Source organism: Muscardinus avellanarius, assembly GCF_963383645.1.
Source record: "Muscardinus avellanarius genome assembly, chromosome: X".
Classification (NCBI taxonomy): Eukaryota; Metazoa; Chordata; class Mammalia; order Rodentia; family Gliridae; genus Muscardinus; species Muscardinus avellanarius.
In genome coordinates, this window is record NC_137792.1 from 77,054,408 (window position 1) to 77,068,260 (window position 13,853).

The following is a 13,853-nucleotide window of genomic DNA, read 5'->3' on the forward strand; positions in this document are numbered from 1 at the left end:
CTTAGAGGTAGAATGCCCCTGGGTTCAATCCCCAGTACAAAAATAAAAAACTGTATAGAGATCTAATTGGAAAAATCAAATCTAAAATGTTACCCTAAGATCAGCCTCCCCATTAGTTCCTAAGGCCCCAGACTCTGCCTGACATAGGTGCCCAACCAAGATGAGGCGAGGGAAGACTGAATGGTCTTCGTGGTGACAGCTGTGTGGGATGGGACGACACCTGGCCACCCTCAGGTTCCTTTTAGTAACCAACATAAACTGGTTACCCAGGAACACCTTGCCTCCTGCCTTGAACTCTTCCCTCCTTGGGTTACAGAAGGATTTCTGGGAAGGCCTCTCTGCAGCTCGCACTTGGCGTGCAGCAAAGGTCCAGGCTGGGGGAGTTCTGAGTGAGAGGCTGAGCTGAGGGGACAGGGAGCAGCTTTCTTGCCTCGTGCCATCCTGTGCGCTGCAGTTCACATTGGCACCATGCTCCAGCAGGATGTTCAGAATGTCCGTCCAGCCCCGGGAACAGGCCTCGTGCAGGGCCGTGTAACCAGCGTTATCACGGTGATTGACGTCCTCGCTGTCTTTTTGGAGGCAGTAGAGAACCACATCCTGTAGGGACAGAGACAGCTCCAGGAGCAAAGAAGTCTAATTCATGGAATCATCCCAGTTAGACTCAAAGCTCTCTAAATGTCTGAGGAATCACAGAGCCTGTTCCTTATACCAGACAGGCAAATGGCAAAATCTGTCAGTGACGTTAGCCCTGAATTACCGTCGCCAAGGCCCCAGCTCTGGATCATTTCCTTTGTAGTTGGGACACATTTTTTTAGCTACACCCCATCCCTATTTTATTTTATTTATTTATGTTTTTGCGGTACTGGAGATGAAACCCAGGGGCATTCTACCTCTGAATCACACCCCCAGCTCCATTTTTTATTCTTTATTTTGAGACTGGGTCTCACTAAGTTGCAAAGGACCTAAGTAGCGGAGGCTGTCTGCAAACCATGATCCTCCAGTCTCAGCCTCTCGAATGCTGGAGTTACTTTTGTTTTGAAATAGGTTCTCACTAGGTTGATGAGAGTCTCCTACTTGCTGAGACTCCTAGAACCTGAGATCCTCCTATCTCAGCCTCCCAAGTACTGGGATTACAGGTGTGTGCCACCACGCCCAGGTAGGGGCACAGTTCTTACGGCCCAAAACACATAGGTGGTGATCACTAGAGTAAGGTCCTCAGGCTCCCCTGGCTACCCAGGGCTCAAACACACACACCTGGATTCCCTTAGCTTTGCAAGCCAGTCCCAGGCCAGGGAAAAAAGGTGTGTGGTGGTGAGTACTACTTCTGGTGGTAATTCAAGAAAAAAGGAAGACTTGTTTTATTATTTTTTTTTAATTTTTTTTTTTTTTTTGGTGGTACTGGGGTTCCTGGAAGCCCTTCTATCTCCGGGCTACACTCCCAGACCTATTTTTACATTTTTATTTGGAAACAGGGTCTCCTAAGCCAGCGCGCGCGGCTGGCTTCGAACCTGCGCGATCCTCCTGTCTCTGCCTCCCAAGCGCGGGGATTACAAGCGTGCGCCACCACGCCCGGCAGGAAGACTTGTTTTAAGTGCTAGCCCTGGATGCTGGGTTAAGCAGAAACCATGTACATGCCAGGGTAGTCAGTTCCAGCCCTTCCCTCAAGTCAGGACTGTTCTAAGCATAATCCAGTTCAGTCATTCATCTACAGTTTAATGCTTAACTTCCCTGGGCTGAGCAAAAAGAACTAGAGGAGCAAGCCTGGTGGTTTGAAGCACCCTAGGTAGTTGGGATGAATGAGGCTGTGAATAAACTAGAAGGGCACTCTTGCAATCCCAGTACTTGGGAGGCTGAGACAGGAGAACCACAGGTTCGTGGCCAGCCTCGGCAATTTAGTGAGACTTTCAGCAACATAGTGAGATCCGGTTTCAAAACTTATAAAAGGAGGACCTGGGGGTTGCTGGGCATGGTGACACATACCTGTAACCTCAGTACTTGGGAGGCAAAGACAGGAAGATTCCAGGTTTGAATATAGCCTCAGCAACATAATGAGACTCTCAGTAAACTAGTGAGACCCAGTTTTCAAACAAAACGGGCTGGAAGTGTAGCTTGGGGGTAGAATGCCCCTAGGCCCAATACCCAGTAGTACAAGAGAGGGGGGCTGAGGGTGTAACTCAGAGGGAGAATGCCCCTGGGTTTAATACCCAAGACCCAAAACAAAACAGAGTAAGCTGCTGTGTGGGTGGGTGCTGATAGTATTACTATCGTCAGCCCTCTGTGGACCCCGGGACTCGGCCCTTCTACCTGACAACTCACAGTCTAGCTGGCGAGAGCAACTGCATGTGCGTTTGTGTTGCAGGAGCTGCTTACTATATTCAGAAACTGGCCTCCTACCCTCCTCACAAATGCAGATGTCCACCTTTTCCCCAAGCTCTAGACCACTCCTCCCTCCTCCCTGACAGGTGTCCTCTGCTCCAGCCCTGTCTCTCATAGGTGCCTTTTTGTTGGTTTTGCCCATGCTACAAGAAAATTAACCTGAGGGCAGGGATTAATCATTGGTCAACCTTGTCCTTCCAGGTATCCCTTGGCGGCCCTGCAAGCTCCCACACTAGGTGCTCAAGAAAAGGTGAACTGCTTGATGGAGTGACACTATCAAGTCAGTTCTGCACTGACCAACCTGGCTGGGAGCCACTTGTCTTCAAACGAGTCACTCCCCGGTATCGAAAGCTTTTAAAAGAAGTCACACTCTGTGACTCAGCAACTCCACCACTAGGAACAAGTCCTGAGAAAATCACCAGGGCAAAGATACATGGTCAAGGGAGCGTATATCACCACAAAATGGGAAATGACAGAGATGCGTGAACATAATTCAATCACGGCAAATCAGGAAGTCTTCTACCCCTACCCTGGTGTTTGGGAATCAAAGAACTAGGTTTAAAAGTTTCGGGGGGAACCGGGCGCGGTGGCGCACGCTTGTCATCCCCGCGCTTGGGAGGCGGAGACAGGAGGATTGTGCAGGTTTGAAGCCAGCCGCGCTGGCTTAAGAGACCCTGTTTCCAAATAAAAATATAAAATAGGCCTGGGAGTGTAGCCCGGAGGTAGAAGGGCTTCCAGGAACCCCAGTACCAGCAAAAAAAAGTTTTGGGGGGAGGAGTTTGGGTTTAGATGCATGTATCTTTACATCACTTAACATTGCTAAGCCTGATTTTTCTCATCTGTGAAGTGCAGATGAGAAATCTTATCTTCATAGGTGTACTGTATCCAAAGCTTTTAACATGACAAAAGTGATGCTCAATAAATGCCAGCTGCCTTTCCTGCCTTCCTTCTCAATGTATAAAGTAGTACACAGTAGGGCTAGCTCAGCTTTGGCCTCTCAAGCATGCTCCTGACCCCTCTACTGGAAGCCAAAATGAGGGGAAGCTGCAGAAGAAGGGTGAGCAGTGATCACTCCTTGGTCCTGAGTCGGGGGAGCCGCCACACAGAGAAATTCAAAGCAAAGCGAAAAGCCCCAAATCCCCATCCTTCCTAGGAATGTAGCGATATCGTGTTACCATTTCCATTGCATTTACCTCAAGTGGACATTCAAAGGAACGGGCATTCCCCCGCACTGAGATCAGACAAGGGACAAGGCAGCCCCTGGAAAGAACGCACACAGTAGAGGGAGGCCCACCTGAACTCAAGCCCCAGCCAGGCCAGCAGCCAGAAAGAAGCTCCTTCACCGAAACCCAGTACAACGTCACCCCGCAGCCCCCAGGAACTCGCTTACCTTATATCCCAGACGTGCTGCCCGCTGCAGGAGTGTCTCACCAGCATTTTTGTTCACTATGAGCCTCCGTGCCTCTGGGGGGATCTGCCGGGCTGTAGGTGACTCTGAGGCCTCCTCTGGGCCGGCACTTCGGGACTTAGAAGGTGTACATGGTTCTGTAGGCTTCACTGGGGGGGGAGATTTGGGAGAGCGTGTCTTCTGCTGGCTCCAACGACCTTTGCTCTGGAAAGCAGAGAAGCAGTTCTGGGTCAGGCCAGGCAACATAACTCATTCATCACACCATGCCACTCGGCTGCCAAGGCCATCTCACCTCCTCTGTGTTTGTGTGCTACTTTGCTAAGAGTACCCCAAGACTGCTGTCAGCTGTGAAGCTAGAGGCTGAGCAGGTCCCTAGCATTGTGAACTGTTCCTAGGATCAGCAGGGTTTTCCTGTACTTGTGACCTGGAAGGGAGGGAGAAGGATTGCAAAGTATCTCAGATCTTTAGTCCCCAAAAGAGCAGAACAATGAAGAGACTAGAAATCAACCAGGGAAGGGACACTGAAGCTTCTCTCAAGCTCCTCTATATGTCTTCTCTACTGTCTCAATCTCTAATCATTGTGGTTTGGATAAACCGTATCTTTAAGTAATGAGGACAAAGACAGAGAAAGTTGTCCTTAACTAGAGTCACAGTCTCTAATGCCTTTACTCCTTTTGTTGTTGTTGTTGTTGTGGTGGTGGTGGTGGTGGTGGTGGTTCTGGGAATTGAACCTCTGAGCTACATCTCCAGCCTGATTTTATTTCTTATTTGGAAACAGGGTCTCACTAAGTTGTGGAGGGCCTAGCTAAGTTGTCGAGGCTGACTTCGAACCTGCAATCCTCTGTCTCAGCCTCCCAAATACTACAAGTGCGCCACCACGACCGGCAGGCCTCACCAAGTTTCTGAAGCTGGTCAAGAACTATGTGTTCCTCCTATCTCAGCCTCCCAAATACTGGGATTTCAAGTGTACAACACTACATCCAGCTCTTAATGCCTTTACTCTTATTGCATAAACCTCCCCACAACATCCCATCTCACAGGCTTTTCCCTTCTTTCACGACATGGTGTCCCCAAATCATACTCAGGCCCACCTAGTTTGAGAGCTAATGCTCAAGAACCAAATAAGCCTCAGCTGAATTCTGCCATCTTAAACCTACAAGACCTGGGATCTGGCCCACCCCTCTAAGACATTCTCCCTTGCAAGGTCTTTGAGATACTGAGCTACCACCTTCAGAACAATAATAGGGCAGGTGCTCACAAAATGTTGACAATCTTGCCCTCATAAGTAACCCCTAAAAAATTCTCCATTTCCCCCATCCCATTTTGGACTGGAACATCTATGACTGAGTTCACATGCACACTCTACTGTGGCATACTGGGTTCATGGGGGCAGGTAACTTGTCTCTGTAATCCAGGGCCCTTCAGATCAAGAGGAACTATGCTCAAGTAGCTATACTCAAGGAATAAGATGGAAGGAGCCTCATCGACACTGGGACCTAAGTTAGATGATGAGATTCTAAACTTGGAGTCAGCTGGGCATGGTGGCACACACCTCTAATCCCAGTACTTGGGGGGTTGAGACAGGAGGATCACAGGTTCAAAGCCAGCTTTGGCAATTTAGCGAGTCTCTCAGCAACCTAATGAGACCTTGTTTCCAAATAAAATTGCTTAAAAAAATTGGCTGTGGGTATAGCTTGGAGGTATAATGCCTCTGGGTTCAATTCATAGCACCACATAAAAAGCAAAAGAAGAAAGCCTTGGAGCCAACGCCATAATCGGTGAGACTCTGGTGGGTAATGGGAAGGAAATGAATCATTGGAAACCAGTGAGTAGACAGAGCATTCAAGATAATTCCTGAGGGTCCTACCCCAATATTCATGGTCTTGTGTAGTCCCCTGTTAAAATGGACAGGGCTGACCTGTACAACAAATACAAGATTGTAGAAAATTACCATGTGTGTCTTCCAGGGCCTCATCCTAAAGGATATTGTGATTTCTGCCTTGTTCTCTTTGAGATCACTTCTTGTGTGATCTGTTCCATGTCATGAGGGAACTCAAGCAGCCCTTTGGGGAGACCCTTCAGGCAAGAAAGGGAGGCCTCTTACCAACAGCCAGCATCAGCTTGCCATCCATATAAGCAAGCTACCCCCAGAAATAGACCTTCAGTTCCGGTCAAGGCTTCAAATGGTTGTAACCCAGATTCATACCTGACTGCAACCTCACAAGAGACCTGAGCCAGGCCCAGACAGCTAGCTGCTCCTGAATTCCTAGGTCCCAGAAATCATGTGACACAATATATACTTATTGTCATGTTAAGTCACTACATTTTAGAGCAATTTGTTAACCTGCAATGGAACTAATATATTTACATATTGAAATCCCTCAGAAGATCAAGATCTCTCTTAAATCCTATGTTGTCTATGCTACTTTCCAACAATATGGTCCCCACTCTCTTTTTTCTCTGCATACCTGGAGCACCTACTCTGAATCACATAATCTGACGCCTGATGCCTCCTTTTCTTATTTCTTTCCAGTGTTTTACAGGTGAGTGTTGTTTGTTTTTGTTTTTGTTTTGTGGTATTGGGGATTGAACCCACGGCATTCTACCTCTGAGCTACACCCCCAGCCCTGTTTTTTTATTCTTTATTTTAAAATAGGGTCTCACCAAGTTGCAGAGGGCCTCACTAAGTAGCTGAGGTTGTCCACAAACCGCGATCCTCCTGTCTCGGCCTCCCAAATGCTGGGATTACAAGTGTGTGCCACCACGCCCAGCTCTAAGTCTTGTTTTTTGAGACAGGGTTTTACTCCATTGCCTAGGCTGGTCTCCAAGTCAGGTCCTAACCTCTTTAGTATGATTAGGGTTTATAATGTCACCTCGTTTGTTTCTTACAGCACTGGTCTTAGGTACATTATTACAAAAAAATAGGTATTGTGGCAACCTGAAAAGACACAGAATCAGGAAAGGAGCACTAGCAGGGAAGAGATGAGGGGCCAGAGAATTTGTTTTGCATTCTTTTTTGGTTTCTTTTTCCAGTACTGGGGATTGAACCTGGGAACATTCTACCTCTGGGCTATACTCCCAGCCCTATTTTATATTTTAGTTTGAAACAGGGTCTCCCTAAACTGCCATGGCTGTCCTCAAACTTGCCATCCTCCTGTCTCAACCTCCCAAAGTACGTGCCACCATGCCTGGCTGGCTAGGGTATTTGGTTCCTCTGATAGATCCCAAGATCATGAGACACCTCTATCAGTCTCTTTCCTAAAATAGCAGAGGTACGATCTCTAGCATGAAGGCACTAAGAGGGTAGAGCATTGCTCTATTGCTAGGAGGATGGGGCCTAGAATGGCAGAACTAGAGGATGCTGGGTAAAGTATCCAGATTTTCACTGAGTCAAGCCAAGAGCCAAAGGATGGCTCCTTATGGAGGCTAGAGCTGTCAGAGAGCTTGAGGGAGGCTGTATGAGAGGGAGAGAAATGAGAACAAGTAGGGGGACCCCTGACCCTCTCCCTTTCCTCCCTGGCTCTGAGCTCTGATGGGAAGAAGCCCTTGGCCAGTGCCCACTCTTAGAGTAGCAGGAGCATCCCCCACCACCTCCCCCGCTGCCTTGCTTCCCACTAGAGAGCCCGTGCCATGGGGCCAACTGGAGCAGGTGGTGGTGACTGGGAGAGAAAGAAAGGGGGCCCTGGAAGGGGCAAAACCCTCTCCAGGAGAGCATTTCAGCAGACACACTGCCAGGCAGAACCACCAGACAGAAGAACCAGAGTGAACTGCTGAGTGCCCAGTGGTTATCTTTGTGTGGGACGGGGCCATCTGAGGATCTGGAGTGGAATAGCAGGAAGGGGAGGGGGAGTCAGGAGACTGGGATGCCCACTTTTTGCCTGAGCTGCTCGGGGCTACAGTGTTCCACCCTCTCCCCCAGTGTCTCTGGGATACAGAGGGAAGTCTGAGGGGTACTGGGAACCACTGGAGTTCCGGATTTGTGTAGGCCATCTCTGATACTCTAGACCAATGAGCAACCTTGCACAAGTCTCCTGTCCTCCCTGAGCTTCAGTTTCCTCGCTGTAAAATGAAGATAATAAAGCGCCGACATCCAAGAGCCACTGGAGGCAGGAAAGCGACGATGCGAGCGGAGCACGCAGCACAGGCCGGGGGTTTCTTGCTCTGCGACTCTGGTGGGCAGACCTCATTCCTGCCTCAGCTTGGAGTAGAAGGACGAGCACCCACCCTCAGAGAGTACTTAAGGTTATCAAAGCCTGTCTCCAACACTGCCTCCTTTGCTTCCCCAAGCACCCTTGTGAGACACAAAGGGCATGAAGTATCAACTCCATTTTTAAAGATGAGCAAACAGACTCTAGTACCTTGTCTGAGTAGGAACAGAGTTCTAGTAGGGGGGAGTAGAGTAGGGGGGAGATAAGTACCCACACTTAGCTGGCACTATTCAGGTATACCCACTCAAGACTGGAGCAGGTATTAAGAATCATAACCGAGGCGGGTGTGGTGGCGCACGCTTGTAATCCCAGCATTTGGGAGGCTGAGACTGGAGGATGACGGTTCGCGGACAGCCTCAGCTACTTAGTGAGGCCCTCCGCAACTTAGTGAGACCCTGTTTCAAAATAAAGAATAAAAAATAGGGCAAGGGGTGTAGCTCGGAGATCGAATGCCCCTGAGTTCCATCTCCAGACCCAGAAAAAAAAAAAAAAGAATCACAACCACCAAAAGAAACCAAATATGGTCCTTTTCTTTTTGGTTGTCAATGACAAATACATATTATGGGTACACATTTTGCCTTGGACCGTCACTTCTTTCAAATGTAAACCTCACCCAGGAGAAGGATTACCTGATTTTTTTTTCTAATGGTACAATGTAGAATCCAATACCAATGCTGTAAACATTAGACCCAATAGAGATGTGGATTTGAAATGGGTGTCCGAGGAATGCTGGCCTGAAAGAACTGGTAAGGGTCCACTCATGCCAAGAAATGAGGAGTAGAGGTGGGGAAGGGCAGCTATAACCTGGCCCAAATGGAATTCCTTCAGCTCAACTCTCAAGCAACTTTTGTCTGGACATCAAAACCCTTGCTTCTACAAATTGTTTTCTACTCTGATTGACTTAGAAAGCTCCATGACTGGTTTCCAGTGAGTTAAGCACAGACAAAAGCTTCTTGATTGGATGCTGACAAGCTATTCAGGCTAACATCCTGCCATATTCTTTAACTCTTCCTTAACTTAAAGGTGATCCAAGGATTATAGAGGAAAAGTCATGATGGGTCAAACCCTAGAGTTAGCGACAACTTTAGTTCCCATTCTTCAAATGCACCCCAACCCTTCTAGAACTAGCTTAGAAACCTTTAACAAACATAGGCTAGCCAGGCGCAGTGGTGCGTGCCTGTAATCCCAGGACTTGGGAAGCTGAGACAGGAAGATCGCAGGTTTGAAGCCAGCCTCAACAACTTTAGCAAAGCTCTCAGCAACCTAGCAAAACCTTGTTTCCAAATAAGAAATAAAATTGGGCTGGGAGTGCAGCTTGGAGGTAGAATGCCCCTGGGTTCAATCCCTGGTACCACAGACAAAAATAAAATAGGATAAAATAAAATAAAATAAACATGGGTTAATAATTTGATCATCCCCATCTTCTCCTCCCTGTCCCCCCAAGAATTTTCCTGCAGCAGGAACTTGGTAGAATCCTGCCATCTCTCGCCCACTCCTGTCCTCTGCCTAGCTCCATTTAGTGGTCACCTACCTTTGTGTCTTCAGAGACGTTTGCCATGTGCTTGGTCTTGCACTTTCGTTTTCCTGATGGCTTTTCTGAATTGTCAAGGCAGGTTGGCTCCTCCAGGTTATTTGGGAGGAAACCATTTGGTGAATCTGAGATCCCCTGGGTTTTGCTGGGCAAGACAAGGTTCCTGTTCCTAAGGCGGTGCTCCAAACTTTGGGAGGAAGTCTTCTGCTTACGGGCCTTCAAATCTGAGCAAGAAACAGGAAAGAAAATACATCAGAAAAATGGAACACTCAAAAGCAACGCCAGCCTCTAAGATGAAACCGAGGACTTTGGGGATTCGAATCTCATTGTAAAGTTGTATAACTATCAGTTCTTGGTAGGCACTACAGTGATGGCTATTCTGCTAAATGCTTCTTTTTTTGTGGTGCTGGGTATGGAACCTAGGGGCATTCTACCTCTGAGTTACACCCCCGCCCTATTTTTTAAATTTTATATATATTTTTTTCTTTTTTGCAGGTCTAGGGATGGAACCCAGGGGCATTTGACCTCTGAGGTACACCCCCTGCCCTATTTTTTATTCTTTATTTTGAAACAGGGTCTCATTAAGTTTCAAAGGGCCTCACTATGTAGCTGAGGCTGGCTATGAACCTGGGATCCTTCTGTCTCAGCCTCCCAAGTACTGGGAGCACTGCCACCACAACTGGCTGATGAGAATAATGTTAAAGAATTTCCTCCTAGCTCAGAGCAAATCAGAATTTCTTCTCAGACCTTTCTCCATCCCTTTGTCTCCTCCAATCTGAAAGACAAATTTAGCTGCTCTGCTAAAGTTAAGTATCAAGTACACTGGGGTGGGGAGTACACAGTGGAAGCCTGCCTTTATGGCTGAAGCTCTCCCCAGCTGAATGCCCTGTTTGTCTCTGGCTGAAGACACAAAGATCAAAATATCAGAACCTCCCAAGACCAGAAGGTGCCATGGGCTTACTTAGCTGGTGGGCAATGGCAAAAATCTGCCACCTTCCCTAGTTGGACATCAAGTCCCTGTGTCACTGACATACACCAGGCACCATCTCTTAATTCTTACCACAACCCACTGAACAAAATACATTCTAAATTTCAAAAAGGCCCTGTGGGAACGCCATTAGTAAGAGCTTCATCCTCTTAAGGTGTACCCTAAACCCCATGTGTTGGAGTGATAGGCTCTGTTTACCCTTATTTCTCTCTCTTATTTTTTTTTCAGCACTGGGAAGGGAATCCAGGGGCATTCTACCTCCGAGCTACACCCCCAGCCCTATTATTTTATTCTTTTTTATTTTTTGCAGTACTGGGGATTGAACCCAGAGGCATTTTACCTCCAAGCTATACCCCAACCCTATTTTTTATTCTTTATTTTGAAACAGGATTTCACTGAGTTGCAAAGGGCCTCGCTAAATAGCTGAGGCTGTCAGTGAACTGTGATCCTCCTGTCTCAGCCTCCCAAATGCTGGGATTACAAGTGTGCACCACCACACCCAGATTACCTTTATCTCTTAACAGAAGTGTTGCATGGCTTGGCCACTGTGGAATTAGACAGAAGCAAGCCATAATCTCTCTGAGCCTGTTTCCATATGTGTAAATGGATAGAATATAATCCACATCCCAGGCATGGTGGAAGAATTAAATAATACATGCAAAATTATTTATAAAGCATTATATCAAGCTCTTTAGGTAGGGCTATACCAGTATGCTCTCTATCTTTCCTGTAGTATTGAACACTAAGTCAAACATATGACAAAAGATCAGTATGCCTGTAAAATAAATTAAGTGGCCAAAGTTTCTCTCTCTCTCTTTTTTTTCTTTTTGTGGTGCTATGGATTAAGCTCAGAGGCACTCTACCACTGAGCTACACACTAAATTATGGTACACTGGCCTAAATCCTCCTGTCTCAGCCTCCCAAATACTGGGGTTACAAATGTGCACCACCACACCTGGCTTGTCTTCTTTTTTTTTTTTTTTTTTTTTTTGGTACTGGGTGGAACCCAGAGGCTTTCTACCTCCAGGCTATACTCCATGACCTTTTTTCTATTTTATTTGGAAACAGGATCTCACTAAGTTGCTGAGAGCCTCACTCAGTAGCTGAGGCTGGCTTTGAACCCGTGCGATCCTCCTGTCTCCGCCTCCCAAGCGCGGGGATGACAAGCGTGCGCCACCACGCCCGGCTCACCTGGCTTCTAATTTATGAAGAGATTGAGATCCACAAGTTCTCACCTCCCCTTCTCCCCATAAGGACTCTTGTGTGTGATGTTGCCGAGGGCAGATCCAGACGTAGAAGTCATCATTTCATTATGAGGCACTAGCTGTAGCTCATGCACAGCTGTTAAGAGGCCAGGCATCACATCATCCCTTTCTCCCAACTAACTCCAACCCATTAGTGAGGTCCCCATGACCTGTCCAACAACTGTTGTGCTAGATGGTTTGTAGTGGCACTTCAAGCCTTGATATTCTAAAGTAGGGCCCTTTTTTTTGGGGGGGGGGGTACTAGGAATTGAACACAGGAGCATTCCACCTCTGAGCTACACGTACTACAGCCCTTTTTAAATTTTTTTGGGGGGTCTGGGGATAGAACTCAGAGGTATTTGACCTCTGAGCTACACCCCCTGCCTTACTTTTTTATTCTGTATTTTGAAACAGGGTCTCACTGAGTTGCAGAGGGCCTAAGTAGCTGAGGCTGTCCACGAACCACGATCCTCTGGTCTCAGCCTCCCAAATGCTGGGAATACAAGCGTACGCCACCATGCCTGGCTTTTTTTCAAATTTTTTTTTTTTATTTTGAAACAAGGTCCCACTAACTTGCTAAGGCTGTCCTCAAAACTGCAATCCTAGCCGGGCGCGGTGGCGCACGCTTGTCATCCCCGTGCTTGGGAGGCGGAGACAGGAGGATCGCGCAGGTTCGAAGCCAGCCGCGCTGGCGTAAGAGACCCTGTTTCAAAAATATAAAATAGGTCTGGGAGTGTAGCCCGGAGTAAGGAGGGCTTCCAGGAACCCCAGTACCACCAAAAAAAAAAAAAAACAAACAAACAAACAAAAAAACTGCAATCCTCTTGTCTCAGCCTCCCAAGCACTGGGATGACAAATATGTGCCACTATTCCCTGCTTAAAGCAGGTCTTTAAAAGCAAGTTTGGGCTCAGATAAAAGAGAAAGAAACAAAGCCAAACTATGTAAAGACCTCTGGAAGCATGGGAAGCCATATTCCAGCTTTCAATGCCACGAAAAAAGCAACAGCCCCCTCCCCACTTACCCAGGGCAGGGAAGGCTTTGGCATTTGTTCAGCTGCAGAGGAGCAAGGGCTTTATAGTAGCACACAAAAGAGTGGAGGTAACAGGTGTGGGAGTGGGAGTGGCCCTTCCCACCAAGCCCTCCGCAGGTCAAGAAGGGAGAGAGCCACACCCAGGATGAAAGGAAAAGTCACAATACTCAGGGGGGATTAGGGTGACCTGCCTAGTTTGGGCCACTGCCTGACTCTCTGATGTTGATCTGAAAAACAGGTGGTAGCAAGAAGGATTGGAGTTTTCTGATGAGAGGCGTGTGTGTCAGACAATTCCTGCCCATAGATGCCATCACCCAACTTGGAAAAAGGTGACCAAACCATATGCCAAAGCCAGCTGCCTCAACACAAAACCTTTTAACACATCCACAGAGGGAGGTGACCTACTTTGCAACAACTGGAGCTGTCCCCAAATCAAATAGGGAGCCTTCATCACTTGGGGTTCTCTCCATTACTGGAGGGACTCAAGCGAAGGCTAGCTAACTCCCTAGCACAAATGCAGCAGAGATCCCTATCTCTGCCCTGAGAGGCAAAGTGGACTCAAAGGTCCTTCTGGTTCTAAGAGCCAACAGCTCCGCAAAAAGCTTTCAAGCTAGAAAACCAGCCCTCATTAGAAATCAGGTGACACAAAGCTCCTCTTCATCTTAACACAAGTGCCGATGCCAATGGTTTGACAACTCATTCATGACCAATCCACTACAGTTCTGGTGAAAGAAAGGGAAAATTGCCCCCACTCACTCACACAGTTGGTGAAAATTATCTCAATTATTCTCTTGAGCATAGGGATAGGCATCATATATATTGCCACTTAAACAGAGCCGGAAATGAGGTTAGGTCTTCTTCGCATTATAGCGAACCCAGAATCAACCACCCACTCATTGTGAGGTTATTCCATTTTTAGATAATAACCTAACTGCAGATGTTTACCAGCAGCTCAGAATGAATACATTACAGGAGGGAGACAACCAATTGTTGCTTCAAGGGCAGAGATCAGAGACTGTAAGGAAGAGACAGAAGTGTTCTTGTGGAACCCAGAGGTGTGCTCTGAA

The 13,853-nt window shown here is 47.5% G+C and overlaps 1 protein-coding gene across 2 annotated transcripts in view; it reads right to left on the reverse strand.

The window, feature by feature from the left end:
- Positions 1-13,853, reverse strand: part of BCORL1 (BCL6 corepressor like 1) — a gene marked incomplete at both ends in the record, with an annotated part of 57,262 nt that overhangs the window by 21,708 nt on the left and 21,701 nt on the right. Inside the window, 3 exons of one of the 2 annotated variants that reach the window (XM_080718542.1) lie at positions 431-597; positions 3,767-3,988; positions 9,524-9,747. In XM_080718542.1, coding sequence (XP_080574668.1) covers positions 431-597; positions 3,767-3,988; positions 9,524-9,747 — 613 coding nt within the window. The remainder of the gene's footprint in view (positions 1-430; positions 598-3,766; positions 3,989-9,523; positions 9,748-13,853) is intronic. The other variant, XM_080718543.1, reaches the window with a different exon arrangement.